Source organism: Quercus suber, unplaced genomic scaffold, assembly GCF_002906115.3.
Source record: "Quercus suber isolate HL8 unplaced genomic scaffold, Cork oak 2.0 scaffold_7, whole genome shotgun sequence".
Lineage (NCBI taxonomy): Eukaryota > Viridiplantae > Streptophyta > Magnoliopsida > Fagales > Fagaceae > Quercus > Quercus suber.
In genome coordinates this window covers 2,556,702-2,570,549 of record NW_027069473.1, presented here as the reverse complement: position 1 = coordinate 2,570,549, position 13,848 = coordinate 2,556,702, and the positions used below count along the sequence as shown (strand labels likewise).

At 32.8% G+C, this 13,848-nt stretch overlaps 1 protein-coding gene across 1 annotated transcript; it reads right to left on the bottom strand.

Annotated features, from left to right (window-relative positions):
* Positions 1-2,877: 2,877 nt before the first annotated feature.
* LOC112007588 (glucose-1-phosphate adenylyltransferase large subunit 3, chloroplastic/amyloplastic) lies at positions 2,878-11,491 on the bottom strand. The gene is made up of 15 exons (XM_024039957.2): positions 11,140-11,491; positions 10,043-10,156; positions 9,608-9,781; positions 9,200-9,292; positions 7,029-7,112; positions 6,869-6,924; positions 6,493-6,586; positions 6,273-6,385; positions 6,038-6,110; positions 5,770-5,850; positions 4,716-4,802; positions 4,310-4,414; positions 3,929-4,035; positions 3,756-3,816; positions 2,878-3,185 (listed from the first exon to the last, which is right to left on the bottom strand). Exons 1-15 carry the CDS (start codon positions 11,365-11,367, stop codon positions 3,084-3,086), a joined length of 1,572 nt encoding a protein of 523 aa, XP_023895725.2. The 5' UTR covers positions 11,368-11,491; the 3' UTR covers positions 2,878-3,083.
* Between the last annotated feature and the right edge of the window lie 2,357 nt (positions 11,492-13,848).

Genomic DNA, 13,848 nt, shown 5'->3' with positions numbered 1-13,848 from the left:
TAACTTGTGACACTTCTCTAAAAATATATATAAATAAATAAATAACATTTTTTTTAAAATGGATTATTTTTTGGTATTTTGTAAAGCTAAAATCCTTTAACCAAAAAAAAAAAAAACTGTTTTTCTTAATCATTAGAAAATTAAAGGCAAACCAAAATGTAAGAGGTTACGACCCATAACTAATTTATTTTTATTCTAAGATAATTTATTACACTTATGTGTGTGTATGTGTGCACATATATATATATATTTTTAATCAAAGTATTTCATATTACTTCTTTTTTCTCAAAATTTTGTTGGGACAGTGGTAGATTTGAAGAATTTTTTTTTTTTTTTTTTGGTGGTATTATTCATCATCATTTCTTTCTTAATTGTGTCAAATGGTTGGTAAGGATTATAAGACCAATAAGGCACCTACCAATTTGTTTATAAAGTGGTTGTACTTGTTCTTACTCTTTTTTTTTTTACTACAACTACAACATGAATATTATTCAAAACTAGGCTTTGAACAAAAGGAAGAAAATTTTCTAAAGGACTATCTAATTTTGCACATTGAAAAGGAAATTACTGTAAATTAGTATAAAAACAATGAACTATTTTCAAGGTTTAAAAGGATATAGAATTCATTTTAATAAATGATTTATTTAAATTGTATTGTGAAACAATTATTTTATATCTTTTCTATTGTATTGTGAAACAATTATTTTATATCTTTTCTTTTGTTTATATTTCATTAATATGGAATGAACACTAATTTTCTTTTTCATCATCTAGTTAGCCTTGAATTTACTTTTTCATTCGTACATTAAAAAAAATACGAAAGCATAAACCGTATTCTTTTTGGTTCTCTCAAAGCAAACTTTCTTGTTCTGTCCCTGCTTGTGCTGTTTTTAACTTGGTTAGGAAGAAGCACTGACTATCCTTTTGTTTGGTTTTAGTCCTTGCCTTCAGCTATCTGTTTTTATGTAAATCATGTGCTTCTTGTACTAATAATAATGAACCTAATCCTGTTTGTATAATGAATATTTCACCCTAAAAATCATAATTTTTTCTCTTTCAATTTATGGTATGGATAATTTAGAATTCATAATAAGGGAAAATATGTACATTTCAAAAATATTTTTACAATTGGAATCCTTTAGTAAGTTATGAAATTTTCTCTAACATTTTTAATGGATGTATTATAGTATTCTTAGCACAAGTATATATAAATCATAATTTATAACAAAAAGGAAATCTTCTAAAAATATTCTTCCCATGCATTTGCGTGGGCTTAAAGTTAGTAATGTTGAGAACTTTAAATAAGTTGATTCTCAATGCTATGCCATATAAAACTGAAACCAGATGATCTTATTTTATTAGTAACTAGTAAATTGCCCATGCGATGCACGGATAATTTTATGATATTTTATATAATACGGTTTTGAATAATGTTGTACATATATTATAAAGAAAACATAAACTAAATTAGAGTAAAAAAACATATACATTTTGAGATATTAAAAATTAGTTTAATAGCTTCATTGCACATTTGTAGCCTTTTCAAGGTAAAATTATTTTTAAAAAAGTCATGAAACCAAAAATAAATATAAAAGAGTAACAGAACTATGAAAATCAACTAATTTGTGTTGTGTTACATACTATGAAATGAAAGTGTGTCCAACTCTCTCACTGTTTTCCACTCATCGATAGTGTGACAATAAGACATGGTGCGGGCAAATATTAATATGTATGCATATGTCTTATAGATGATTTAAAACCGTGATAAAATATAACTTTACATTGTGCACCAATTATTCTTTCTATTTATATACCCAAAATAATAACTATCCAACCAATGTTTAAGCCCCTAATTTAAAAACAAAAAGTTAAAAAAAATTACTTGTAGGAGTTTCGGTGGCTTGATGGTAGTGAGAGGCCAGTATAACGGAGGTAACGACCCCTCAGATTTACAAACATTTTGTCAATCTCAAGTCTTTTATTTTGATAATAGTGAAACAATGTGTTTCATTTAACAATCCACAACATTTTTGTGTTTCTTTATTTCTCTCTTGGGCCTTATTTGATTAGTTATTACAATTAGTCTTTAATATATAAATATATATATATATATATAGGGTTGGGTTCAAGTTACACTTGGTGTAACTCAAAGTAATGTTACACCACTCAATATTTTTTAATTAACTGGATGCAAATTTTGACAATTCTGCCATTAGATTACATTATCTTCATATATTCTTCATGCTTGCAAAATTTCAAGGTGATCAAAGATTATTCGTCATGTCATCAATTAATTTTTTAAATTTAAATTTTTGTAATTTAAAACAATGTATAAAATATGAGTTTATAGATCAAATAATAAATAACATCCAATTGACATGAAAATTGGCATGATTGTTAAAAATATATGGAACATGTAATTCAACAGTGAGATTTTCAAAATATGAATTCTATAACAAGTTATTGGGTAGTGTAATATTGCTTAGAATTACATCAGGTATAACTTGAACTCAACTCATATATATATATATATATATTGCTTTTGTTTTTAATACTAAAGTTGTGGGTATGTTAAAAGACACGAAGAAAAGAGAAATGTGTGGTATAAATTTAGACAATTAATGATAGATTAATAAAATAACAGTAAAAATAAGTTAACACAAACTTTTGGATAATAGTAAAAAAAAAAAAATTAATGAAAAGAGGTAAAAAAAATGGTAAATGCAAAATTAGAGCGCGTGACAGGGCCTCATGCACTCTTAAGTAGAGACCTCGTGCATGAGGTCTCTACTTAATAATTTCCAGTTAACTAGCAAAAGTTTCATTTCCAAGTCGTCAGTTTCAGAAAACTTCAAAGTATTTAAGCTTCAACATACATTCAAGAAATTAGAATTTACTCTGATTGATATAAAAATTGCTCTCTCCTGAAACAGTTAATGATTGAGCACATTCACATGATAAACATGCTTTAATCTCATTCGCCTTCATTACATTGATGGTAGTAAACATAATGTCTCATTTTTTTTTTTCCTTGTTTTCCATCCTGATCAATCCAAAATTGACTTAGACGATAGACTTATTTATTATATCACAGAACCATCTTGGATTACTGAGTTTTTTAATATTACTGTAACACCAGAGCGGATGTAAAACCCTTCAGAAGATCTATCTGCCTCTTGTACACCCTGCAATTCCACATAAAAGTAAACTAAGTGCAGGTTGGACAACTACAAATTAGTTATCATTGGTAAAAGGCTTAACTGGAAAATATCTATGTGCTTATTAATGAGGCTAAGAAGATGGAAGATTGAAATGATTGTTTCATAGATTATAGAAAATCCTAATTATTTACCGGACAAAGTTTTCTTCAAAGCCAAGTTGGAAGAATCTCCAACCATATACGTGGCAGTTCAGAAGACTATCCATGTATATTAAATCACAAAATTATTAAATCATTTAAACAAGTTACATAGATTTTTAGTAGGTCATGTGACTTAAAGAACACTGTACACTTATGCAGGCTTTTAAGTTGGAGGAACTTTCCTTCAAAGTAAATTCTAGCCTTATTTTTAACTTCTGAGCAATTAAACAGTATTGTAGATTCTCAGTTGCATTATTTTCTATTATGATCATCGCCATCTTTTTATTTTCTTATTCATCAGTTTGGATAGCGACTACAAATTAGGTAAGTTTATCAAAGATTTAGTTTATTGTGAAGTCATCATAATCTATTCTAATGGTATGAAGAATCCTACCTCGGAGTTTGCAATCAAAACATTCTTCCCAATTCTGGCATTTTTGTCGATGATGCATTCTCTGCGCATCGTAATAAGAAGAGACATTAGAAAAAAGAGAAATGGAAAAAGAATTAGACCATGTGTGTGCACACGTGTGCATGTGTGTGTAAAGGGGTTCAAGCTATTTATACTTGATTTTTGTATTTTCTCCTATTCCAATTGGAACAGTTCCCTCAGCTAAAAGTGATGCTGCTTCAGCATCAGTTTCATAGAAGTCAGCTCCAAGCATCACTGTATCCTGCATGTATTGGGCCATAGTAAAAAGTGTCTCTCAGAAACATAAGGAACAGAGACAGAGATTACCAAAATATAGAAATGATATTCTTTTTGCTACAGTAAATCATTTTAAATTAACAGAATCTAGAACTTCTTATAAATAAATTAATTCAGAGTGCTTTAGAACATTTCAAAGACAGCTTCTTACTAGTTGTGAAATTTGTTGTGTAATATTCTATTCTGCAATTCTCTGATAACATGCTATCATCAAGTAATGATGGAAACTACTGCCATACCTTTAAGTGAACATTAGAGCTTATTCGGGATCTGATACCAACAACGCTGTGCTCTATGAAGCAATTAGTTAAGAAACTTCCATGTGATATAATTGAGTCAACTATCTGAATAAGAATTAGCAGTTGTGTTATACTTCAAGAACTAGAAGCAGGTGAAAGATAAGCTAGAATCGGAAACTGAAAGAAAAAAGTTATATATGCTTGACTGCTTGAAAACAATGCCCATTATTTGTAGATTCCTCACTTAGAAGAACGTATTGGTTTTTTTACCAATGTCATTTGTGTCTTAATGCAGCTTTAAAAACTTAGCTCATAAAATAGCAAAAACATTGTGAGCAATGCTCAAAGTAATAATTTTCTCAATTTGAAAGCTTTAAGAGCAAATTAAAGGCAGAGATTTACTTACCTTGCTACTATCAATTTTTGTTGGTGGTAAGTTTCTTCTTGATGTATACATTGGTTTTGCTGCATCATAAAAACTAAACCTTGGTGGCTGAAAAGTACAAAAAAAGATGCTATGTGACACTTGAAGCATTTTTGTTTAAACATGAGACCATCAATCATGGCTACTTGCAATTAGCATGAAAACAATCAAAAGAGTAGTTCTCTTAGAGAATAAGTCATTATATAGGTTAGGGAGGTTCATGATAATACAACCAATTTGAAAATTAGTGTTGAATTATACTTTGACAATATATTTCATTGGGTAAAACTTAGTAGAATTCCTTAGGTGCAGTATATAAGGTTCCCCAATTAAATTCAAATGCAAAGCTGCATTGAATTTGATTGTCCTTGGAAAAGATAACATTGTTTGTACTTAATGCAACTATGTTTAAATCTAATTGGGGAACCTAATGTACAGTGACGGACCCACATTAGGGCAGAGAGGGGCCATGGACCCCCCCCCCCCCAATTTTTGAAAAAAAATATAGCCTGTACCTGCTAGTAGTCATATGAAAATAGAGATTTAACAGTTGATGCAATTGCAAATATTTGAAAATTAAAAACAGACAATACGCTCACTGAAAAATATTCACTGGGATATGATTATGCATAATTCTTAATAGATGTTAGTTTTGATTTTCATAAACTTTTTTGTATTTATACTTTGGCCTCCCCCAACTTCAAATCATGGTTCCGTCCCTGCTAATGTAGAACATCTAAAGAATTGTACCTAAGTTTTACCCTACTTCTTTACCTCATTTGACAATCAATGTGAAAGAAATGAGCAACATAGCAAGAATTACATAATTTCCCTCCGCCCCCCCCCCCCCCCCCCCCCCCACAATTGAACATGGTTATTGTTGCATATTTTACTGAGTTGAGCAATTAATATCTATTATAGCTTGAAGTACCAATTTGAAATAATTTGACTTTTGTTCATGTAGACTACATGTCTCTTAAGCATCCTACATGATGAGCCCTAAAAGGCTAGGATAGGAGTGAGATATAGTACATACGTGCTGAGTGAGGGCAAGGTTTGCTTCAAAGAAGGATCTGATGGTCCCTATGTCTTCCCAATAATCATTGAAAAGATAAGCCTGTGAAAAAAAAATGCTAAATATTATAAAAAGGAATATCAAGTAGACATTCTGCATGAGGTTCAGAATATTTAGTAGATAATAATTGTTCTCTGCATGTATGTGTGTATGTATGATACACTCCATGAGCCAGCTAGTTCATGGAAAGACATGTTTTGAGCACTCAAAAAAAAGATTATATAAAGACCTTTATGAAGAATTCTGAGGCTGAGGCAGGAATTATCTCTGAACCAAAGTCATTTGCAGTCGGAAATCTCCACCTGACTCCAGAATAATATAGCAATAAGTGTTTCTAAATTTGTGTTTAATTTGAAATCTTTTGTGCATGTGAGGGAGAGAGGGGACATTGAGGTGAAACTAGCCTAAGGAGTCACTTCTATCATATAGAATTCATAAATTAATAATTCCATAGTGCTCAATACCTCAAAAGATTCAGAAGAATCTCCTTCTTGAAGACATAGACTCCCATGGAAGCAATGTATGGTTTCTTTTGAGCCTCATCCTTCGAAAGTCCCAAAACTGTTGTATCTACTGCCTGAAGCATATAATGGAGTCAGCATAATACTCAAGTTCCTAATACCATTTAAAGTTGACATGATATCATAATTTCAATTATTACCATGATTCAGAAAGAGGGATTACCATTGCCTTCAGATCCTCTCCCTTAGGTTTTTCACTGAATGAAAGGATTCTTCCTTTGTTGTCTATCTTCATTAGACCAAAGTCTGAGGCACGACTATCAACAAAGCAGAAAAAATTATCATAATTAAAGGCAAGACATAGTTATTGTGAACTGGGAGAGACATTAAAATGCCAAGTTCTGGGATTAATGGCAGCAACAATAAAAGTTTATGTGAGAAAATATGCAAAACCTGAACTGCTCAATACCTCTGCCTATGCATCTATACTAGCTGAGTGTCATTAATCAGAAAGGACCAACCAGTTTAATGGGGTTATGTGGTCAGCTATACATGTCTAAGTCACCCAACTTGGGAAACTTTGATAAACAATAATATACCTGTCATCCATTGGTAGAGAAGAGATGGTGATATCTGCACCACTCTGCCGATGATTCTGAAAATGAAGAGATAATTCATAATGTATAAGAATATATCAACTGAAAGAGAAAAAAAAAAAAAAAAAAACACTTTTCAAGTGAACTTCATTCAGTGCCTTACTTGAATAAAGTCCATATAATCCATCCGATATAAGTGATCCCCTGAGAGAATCAGCACATCCTCAATCGCCTTACTTCTTGCATCCTATTGCATAGAATCCATATTAAATATCACCATACCCTTTAGACGGTCCAGCATCCATGTTTATTTTTTCATGGATGGTCAGTGAAGTTGGGGAATGAATTTTTTAATTTCAAAGTGCAATGTAGACACCAATGTTTCCATCCAATTTCAATTGGTCGTTTAAATGCAGCCTTATATTTAGTTTATAGATAGATATATATATATATATATATATAATGGGATTTAAGGTTTCTACCAATATCAACCGCAGGTAATCTCCACGCATTAATGCAAAGGTATTAATGCAACATAAATTTCCACCACAATACAAACGTAAAGAAGCTTAAAAGTTATTTAATTAACCAAAACGTTTCCCTCTCTCTTTATCTTTATAACCTCCAAAACCTATTTAATTCATTGTCATTTTCAATCTTCACTTATTAATCTCCTGGACTATTATATATGAACCATTTTCCACTTGGACATTCATCAAAATAGATCTTTGGTCTCTTATAACAAAAAAAAAACATATCTTTGGCCTTATCTTGATTAAAAGATGGCCAAGATCTCTGTTCTATTTTGTTTCATTATCCTATTTGCTTTAGGGTTTGTTGATTGCCATAAAGCGCAGGAAAAAATTGGGGTATATGAGCTCAAGAATGGAAATATCTCTGCAAAGTTCACTAATTGGGGTGCATCCCTTGTCTCCCTTATTGTTCCTGACAAAAATGGACAAATGGCTGATGTTGTTCTTGGATATGATTCAATTAAGGATTACATCAATAGCTCCTCGCCTTTTGGTGCAATTGTTGGACGGGTTGCTAATAGAATCAAAGGTGCTCAGTTTACTTTAAATGGGAACTTGCATAAACTAGTTGCTAATGAAGGACACAACACAATTCACGGTGGCTCTAGAGGATTCAGTCGTGTTGTTTGGAGAGTGGTCAGGTATCAAAAAGAAGGAAGTCATCCCTACATTCAGTTCTCCTATCGAAGTTTCGATGGCGAGCAAGGATTTCCAGGTGATCTAGTTGTCAATGTGAACTACATGCTCGTTGGACATGATACAATGATAGTAACATTGAAAGCCAATGCTCTAAACAAGCCTACACCAGTGAATCTAGCACAACAAACTTACTGGAACCTAGGTGGCCACAACAGCGGCAATATCCTGTCTCATAAAATCCAGATATTTGGCTCTCACATCACGCCTGTTGATCGCCAGCTTATTCCCACTGGCAAAATTGTGCCAATAACTGGAACACCGTATGATTTCCTCAAGCCCCACACCATTGGAAGCAGGATCAAGAAGCTGTCTAACGGTTATGATATTAACTATGTGCTTAATGGTGGCAAGGGCAATAAACTGAGGCGCGCAGCAGTGGTGCACCATAAGAAGTCAGGAAGGGTATTGGAGCTGTCAACAACTGCTCCAGGCTTGCAATTCTTCACAAGCAACTGGAATAAGGATTTTAAGGGAAAAGGTGGATACATCTATAAACCACATGCAGGACTATGTTTGGAGACTCAAGGTTTCCCTGATGCAGTGAATCACCCCAATTTCCCTTCACAGATTGTGAGGAAAGGAAAGCCTTACTCGCATTCTATGCTGATTAAGTTTTCAACTACAAGTCCATCTGCTTAATTGTAGATGACTAAAACCTTCTACATAAATTTTTTTTGGATTTCATGTGTCTTCCCGTTGTTTCAGTGTATCCTTTGACATCAGAACATTCTTTTTGATGAATAAGAAATTATATTTACTATATTCCAAATACTAATCGAAAGCTGAGACTAACAATGCCCATTATGAAGAGAGATTATCAGTGAGTCCCTGGGTTGGATATTTATGTACCGAATATTGATTCTAGCTAAGAGAGAAAGTTATGAAGTGAGCTTCTTGAATCTGCAAATTGAACCAAAATGAGGAGGACTATCTCATATGTCAAATGAGTCTATCTTCAAAATTGATTCGTCCCTATAGACAACCCAGTATACAATAGCAAATTTGCAATAGTAAAGTTGTCCAAACAGCTTAAAATATATATCTTACATGGAAGAGCATTTCAAAAATCTTGTCATCCTAATTAAATGCTAATATCAATTACCTCAAAAAGCCAATGGAACTGTCGTACAGCATCTGCTGTGCCCTGAAACCACTTTTTACCTGACTCTCCTGGAGTTTGAGTTGCTGCAAGAACCTGCAATTGAACAAAACAACCTATTAGAGTTTTCTTCCATGCCATGGTACTTTTCAAATATAACCTTGTTCATTCTAAACATCACCGAGCTAGTGTGTGTCCTTACATTTACCATCTTTAGAAACCATTTAACTAGTATTCTAAAGTTGAGATAGAGTTCGAACATAGCACCATTTGTTCTAATACCATGATAAATTATTGTTTATCCCAAAAGCTTGAAGTGTTACAAAATTGTTAATTTAACAATTTAACCATTATTCTAAGAGTATGTACGCACATGTAGAGGTAAGCATGATTATCAAGTCTCAAATGTACCTCGACATAGCCGTCTCCAAAGGTGACTCCACTGCCAAAGTTGTAAGCTCGTGCAAGATGCCTGTTAAGTGATGCTGAGTTGAACTGAGTGAGAATGTACACTTTGTTGATTCCACTATTGATGCAGTTGCTCATTGGCACATCAATGAGCCTGTAAGATCCTCCAATTGGAACCTACAATAGGATGTAACAAATTAAATGACTAACCAATGTGCCCCCCACAAGTATGAACTTAAAGGCCTCATGAAATTTAAGAAACATAAACGAAGTATGTGTATATATACACGATATATTCACTTGCATACAATATTCCAGTGCACTAAACCTGACACGAAAGTAACATGTAACACAAGTTAAGCACTTATTGTAGCTTCATAATAATAAGGCTTTGATGAGCAATACATGCATGAAAAATGTGCAAAAATAAAGACTTACAGCGGGTTTGGCACGGCGTTTAGTAAGTGGGAAAAGACGAGTACCAGCACCTCCACCAAGTATGATTGCCACAACCGTCCGTGGGTCCCGCTTTTCCATCTCTAGGTCCCTCAACTGCAATATTGGACCCCACATTGTGGACTGTTATTTTAGATCATATAGTGGACCATATCGTATGTGACATTGTGACCCAATAGTTAACTAATAATGTAGATTTATCTCTTGGGTCTATTAGTATACAGTAACACTTTCAAGGCTTACCCAACAATATTGCTGGACATATTAAGATGGCCCATTTATGGAATAAAGTATTTTCTGTGTCTTGGGCCATGGCCTTAAATAAATGTCTGGACAGCAATGCTGGGCTGAGCTATACAATCATATAGAAAATCTATTCCAAAAATGATTTTTTTTTTCTACCCTTATAGATAGCAAAGAACTACAATTATTAATTACAAATTTAATCCTGGGCCCAAAGTTCTTGGTTTTTTCTTTTTCTTTCAGAAATAAACAGTTCGCAGGTTGTGGATTCTAACTGGATCATAGTGGATCATGGGCTTGGGTTTAGTCAAACTCAAGCAAATATCAAGCCCAAACTCTTTTTCAGCGCAGGCCCGCAACTGAGCAGAGATGGGGTTGATATGTCATGAACATTCGCCTGGTGCATCACCACATAACACCCCCATAATTCAAACTCTGAGAGCCACTAGTTGAATATACTCACAGATTATGCAAACGTTCAAAATTTTGAAAAACTAAACAGGCTCTATTGAATACAAAAGGAACTATAAGTACATTTGACAAACTTCTTAGATTTCTCAATTCAATTCAATTACATGATTGTATTAATCAATATAGCACAAACACCGGTATCTTCTCCAATGAAAAATAAATTCAACCATAACATCTATTGTTAATGTAATTACATGGTTGAATTTAAAGTACAACACTTAGGAAAATGTACCAAAGTTGTGTGATATACCATTTCTACTATTGCAACAAATTAGCTACTCAAAAATGTTATACTTTGCATATTTGTAACTTCGTATGTACCATGAGCTAAAGCACACACTTTGGTGTGTATTCAGATTGCTCACCTTGGACTCCCCAACAATATCAGCAGTAAGGGACATAGAAACATGTCTCCTAACATTCTTATTGCCACCACTTCCTTGCTGAACTTGTTGTGTCAGCTTCAGCTTCTTCCCCATCATTTCTCCATCACAAAACTTTACAAGCCCCCAGTTCCTCCCGGCCAGCCTTGTCACACCACGTAACTGTCCGGCAACTGAGAGGGAAATCCGGCCATCGGCAGCCACTGCCATTTTTTCTCCAAGACTCAAGGAGAGAATTGGAATTTTGTTAAATGGCGAGGTCTCATGTGAAGGGCTATAAGGGAGGGGCAAAGCTACTGTTGGAGTTAGATTTGCTTACATGGAATGCATGCTATTGGAGGATTGGGCCACGTTATCCAAAATCAACTGCATCCACCAATTTTCGTTTGTGTTATTGTGGCCCTTTAGAGCAAGCTGTGTAGATACATATTTGTGGCCCTTTAGTGTGAAATTACAGATCATGGAATATTCTATAAGTGCTGCCTCCCGATTTTTGGTCCTGAGTGAGATAGTATGTGCTAGGATTTCTAGAGTCCACTTATAGCATTCCCATCAAAGTTTCTAAAAAATTTAGTATTTACCATCTCAAAAATCAACTTTATAACATATAACACGTCACTTTACAATATCCTTTACAACAAAACTTCTATTTTTTTAACACTTAATTTAAATATTCTTTATTTATTATTTTTTATTCATTTTTTATTATTATTTCTCACTCTCCCTCTGACTCTCTCTTCCACTGTCTCTCCATCTTTTTCAACCTGGTCTAGAAGCTTCTCCCTCTCTTTGATATTCTGCTCTCAAAACCTCCATGACTTGAGCTTTTCAAGCTCATCACCTCTAATCACGGTCACAACCAAAGCCACCACCACCTACCACAACCTCAACCCCTAACCACCAAAATAAAAAAATAAAAAATAAAAAACCCATGGCACAAACTGCAGCCAAAACCCACCACAAAACCGTAATCAAAACCCACCACCCTAGCAACCCCGATCTGAACCTCAACCCTGATCTGAACCCACCACAAAACCGCAACCAAAACCCACCCCAACCTCTCTAATGACCACCCCCTTAGCTTTTTTTAGGTAACAACATTCACATAGAAGTCATAACTTGTGAATCTTGTCCATTGCATGACCCATCAGTCATTGTACGAATAAAGTGACATTATTCAGCAAAAAAAATAAATAAATAAATAAAGTGACATTTTTTTTTGGGGGGATTGGAATAATAAAGTAACAAATGCTCCATTGATTTAATGACAATGCATTGCAGTTATTATTATTATTGTTATTATTTTAGAAAATGCATTGCAGTTATTGTGATTTTACTATTTTGGCATGCACTTTATGAATTATGAGTGTTCCTAAGCTAAATAAGACAGTCACATTTATCTCAACTAGTAAGTTATTTGAGCGATGTATGGATAATGTTGTAATATTTTATGTAAAATAGTTTTAGAGAATATTATATATGTATTATAGCATAATTGTTATAGAACTTTATTAGTAATATGTTCATCATAAAAAAACAAAATATTATAAATTACACACACATATCCGTTATAATTATTCAATTGAAGTAATGAGAAATAAATAAATAAATAAATAAAACAACTTTGGAGGAATATTGTAAAATAAAAGTTGATATAAAATGTGTCTTTCTTTTTTTCCTTAATTCTAAAACAATATACACATTACAAACACCCATAGTCAATCATATCATTTACAAAACTTACAAATCCACAACGTATGACCTTAACATCAAAATTGTAATTGTCATGTGACTCAATATAAAATGCAAGCCCCCCTTCCTTGGTTGTAACCAACTTATACGAGTTAGGATTAGATGAGATAACAATGTTACAGCTAGGTAGGTGTCATCAAAAGATTAAAGGTAAATGAAATCATTTTTGGGCTGTGTGTATTTGACATGGGATGACATGAAGGGGTATGGGTAGGAACATATAAAGGGGTAGAAGTGTAAGAGGTGATAATGATAAATTAAAATGTAAAGAGTTTTGCATGTATGTGTGGGAGATAAAAAGTCTTAAAATATTGAACCAAATGATACAAAGGATGTTTATTTTTTAATTATAAAAAGTCTTAAAACATTGAACCAAATTAAAAAAAAAAAAAATCAACACTTAATTTGTTCTTATCTTTGATGTGGCACTTGAGAATATTTCAATTTTCTTTACATAAAATGCGCCACTTGGCTAAACTTCATGCTTTCTCACATAAAATCTCTGCTTTTATATATATGGACTTATTCTTTGTTGTTACACTCTATCTCTAGAGTTTGAAGTTTGAACCACATTTCTCCCTCCTCCATCATCTATCTATAAAATAAATAAATAAACCACTTTAAAGTTTAAATTGTTATAAAATTTCATTATAAATTTTTTATGTAACATTTTCTTTTGTATGGTACTTTACTTTCAATAAATAAAGTACTGGGTAAATTTTTTTTCTTTTGTAAATGTTATATTATTAAGTTCGTTATAAATATTTAAGATAGTAATTAGTATTTAGCGTGTGAATTGTGGAGTGATTTATCTTTATCTTTCCTTTTTTGGGTATGGTAATTTAATTTCAAGAAATTAAGTACTGAGTAATTTTTTTTTTTTCACTTTTTTTTTCTTTTGTAACTTTTTCTTTTGTAACTTTTATATTATTAAATGGA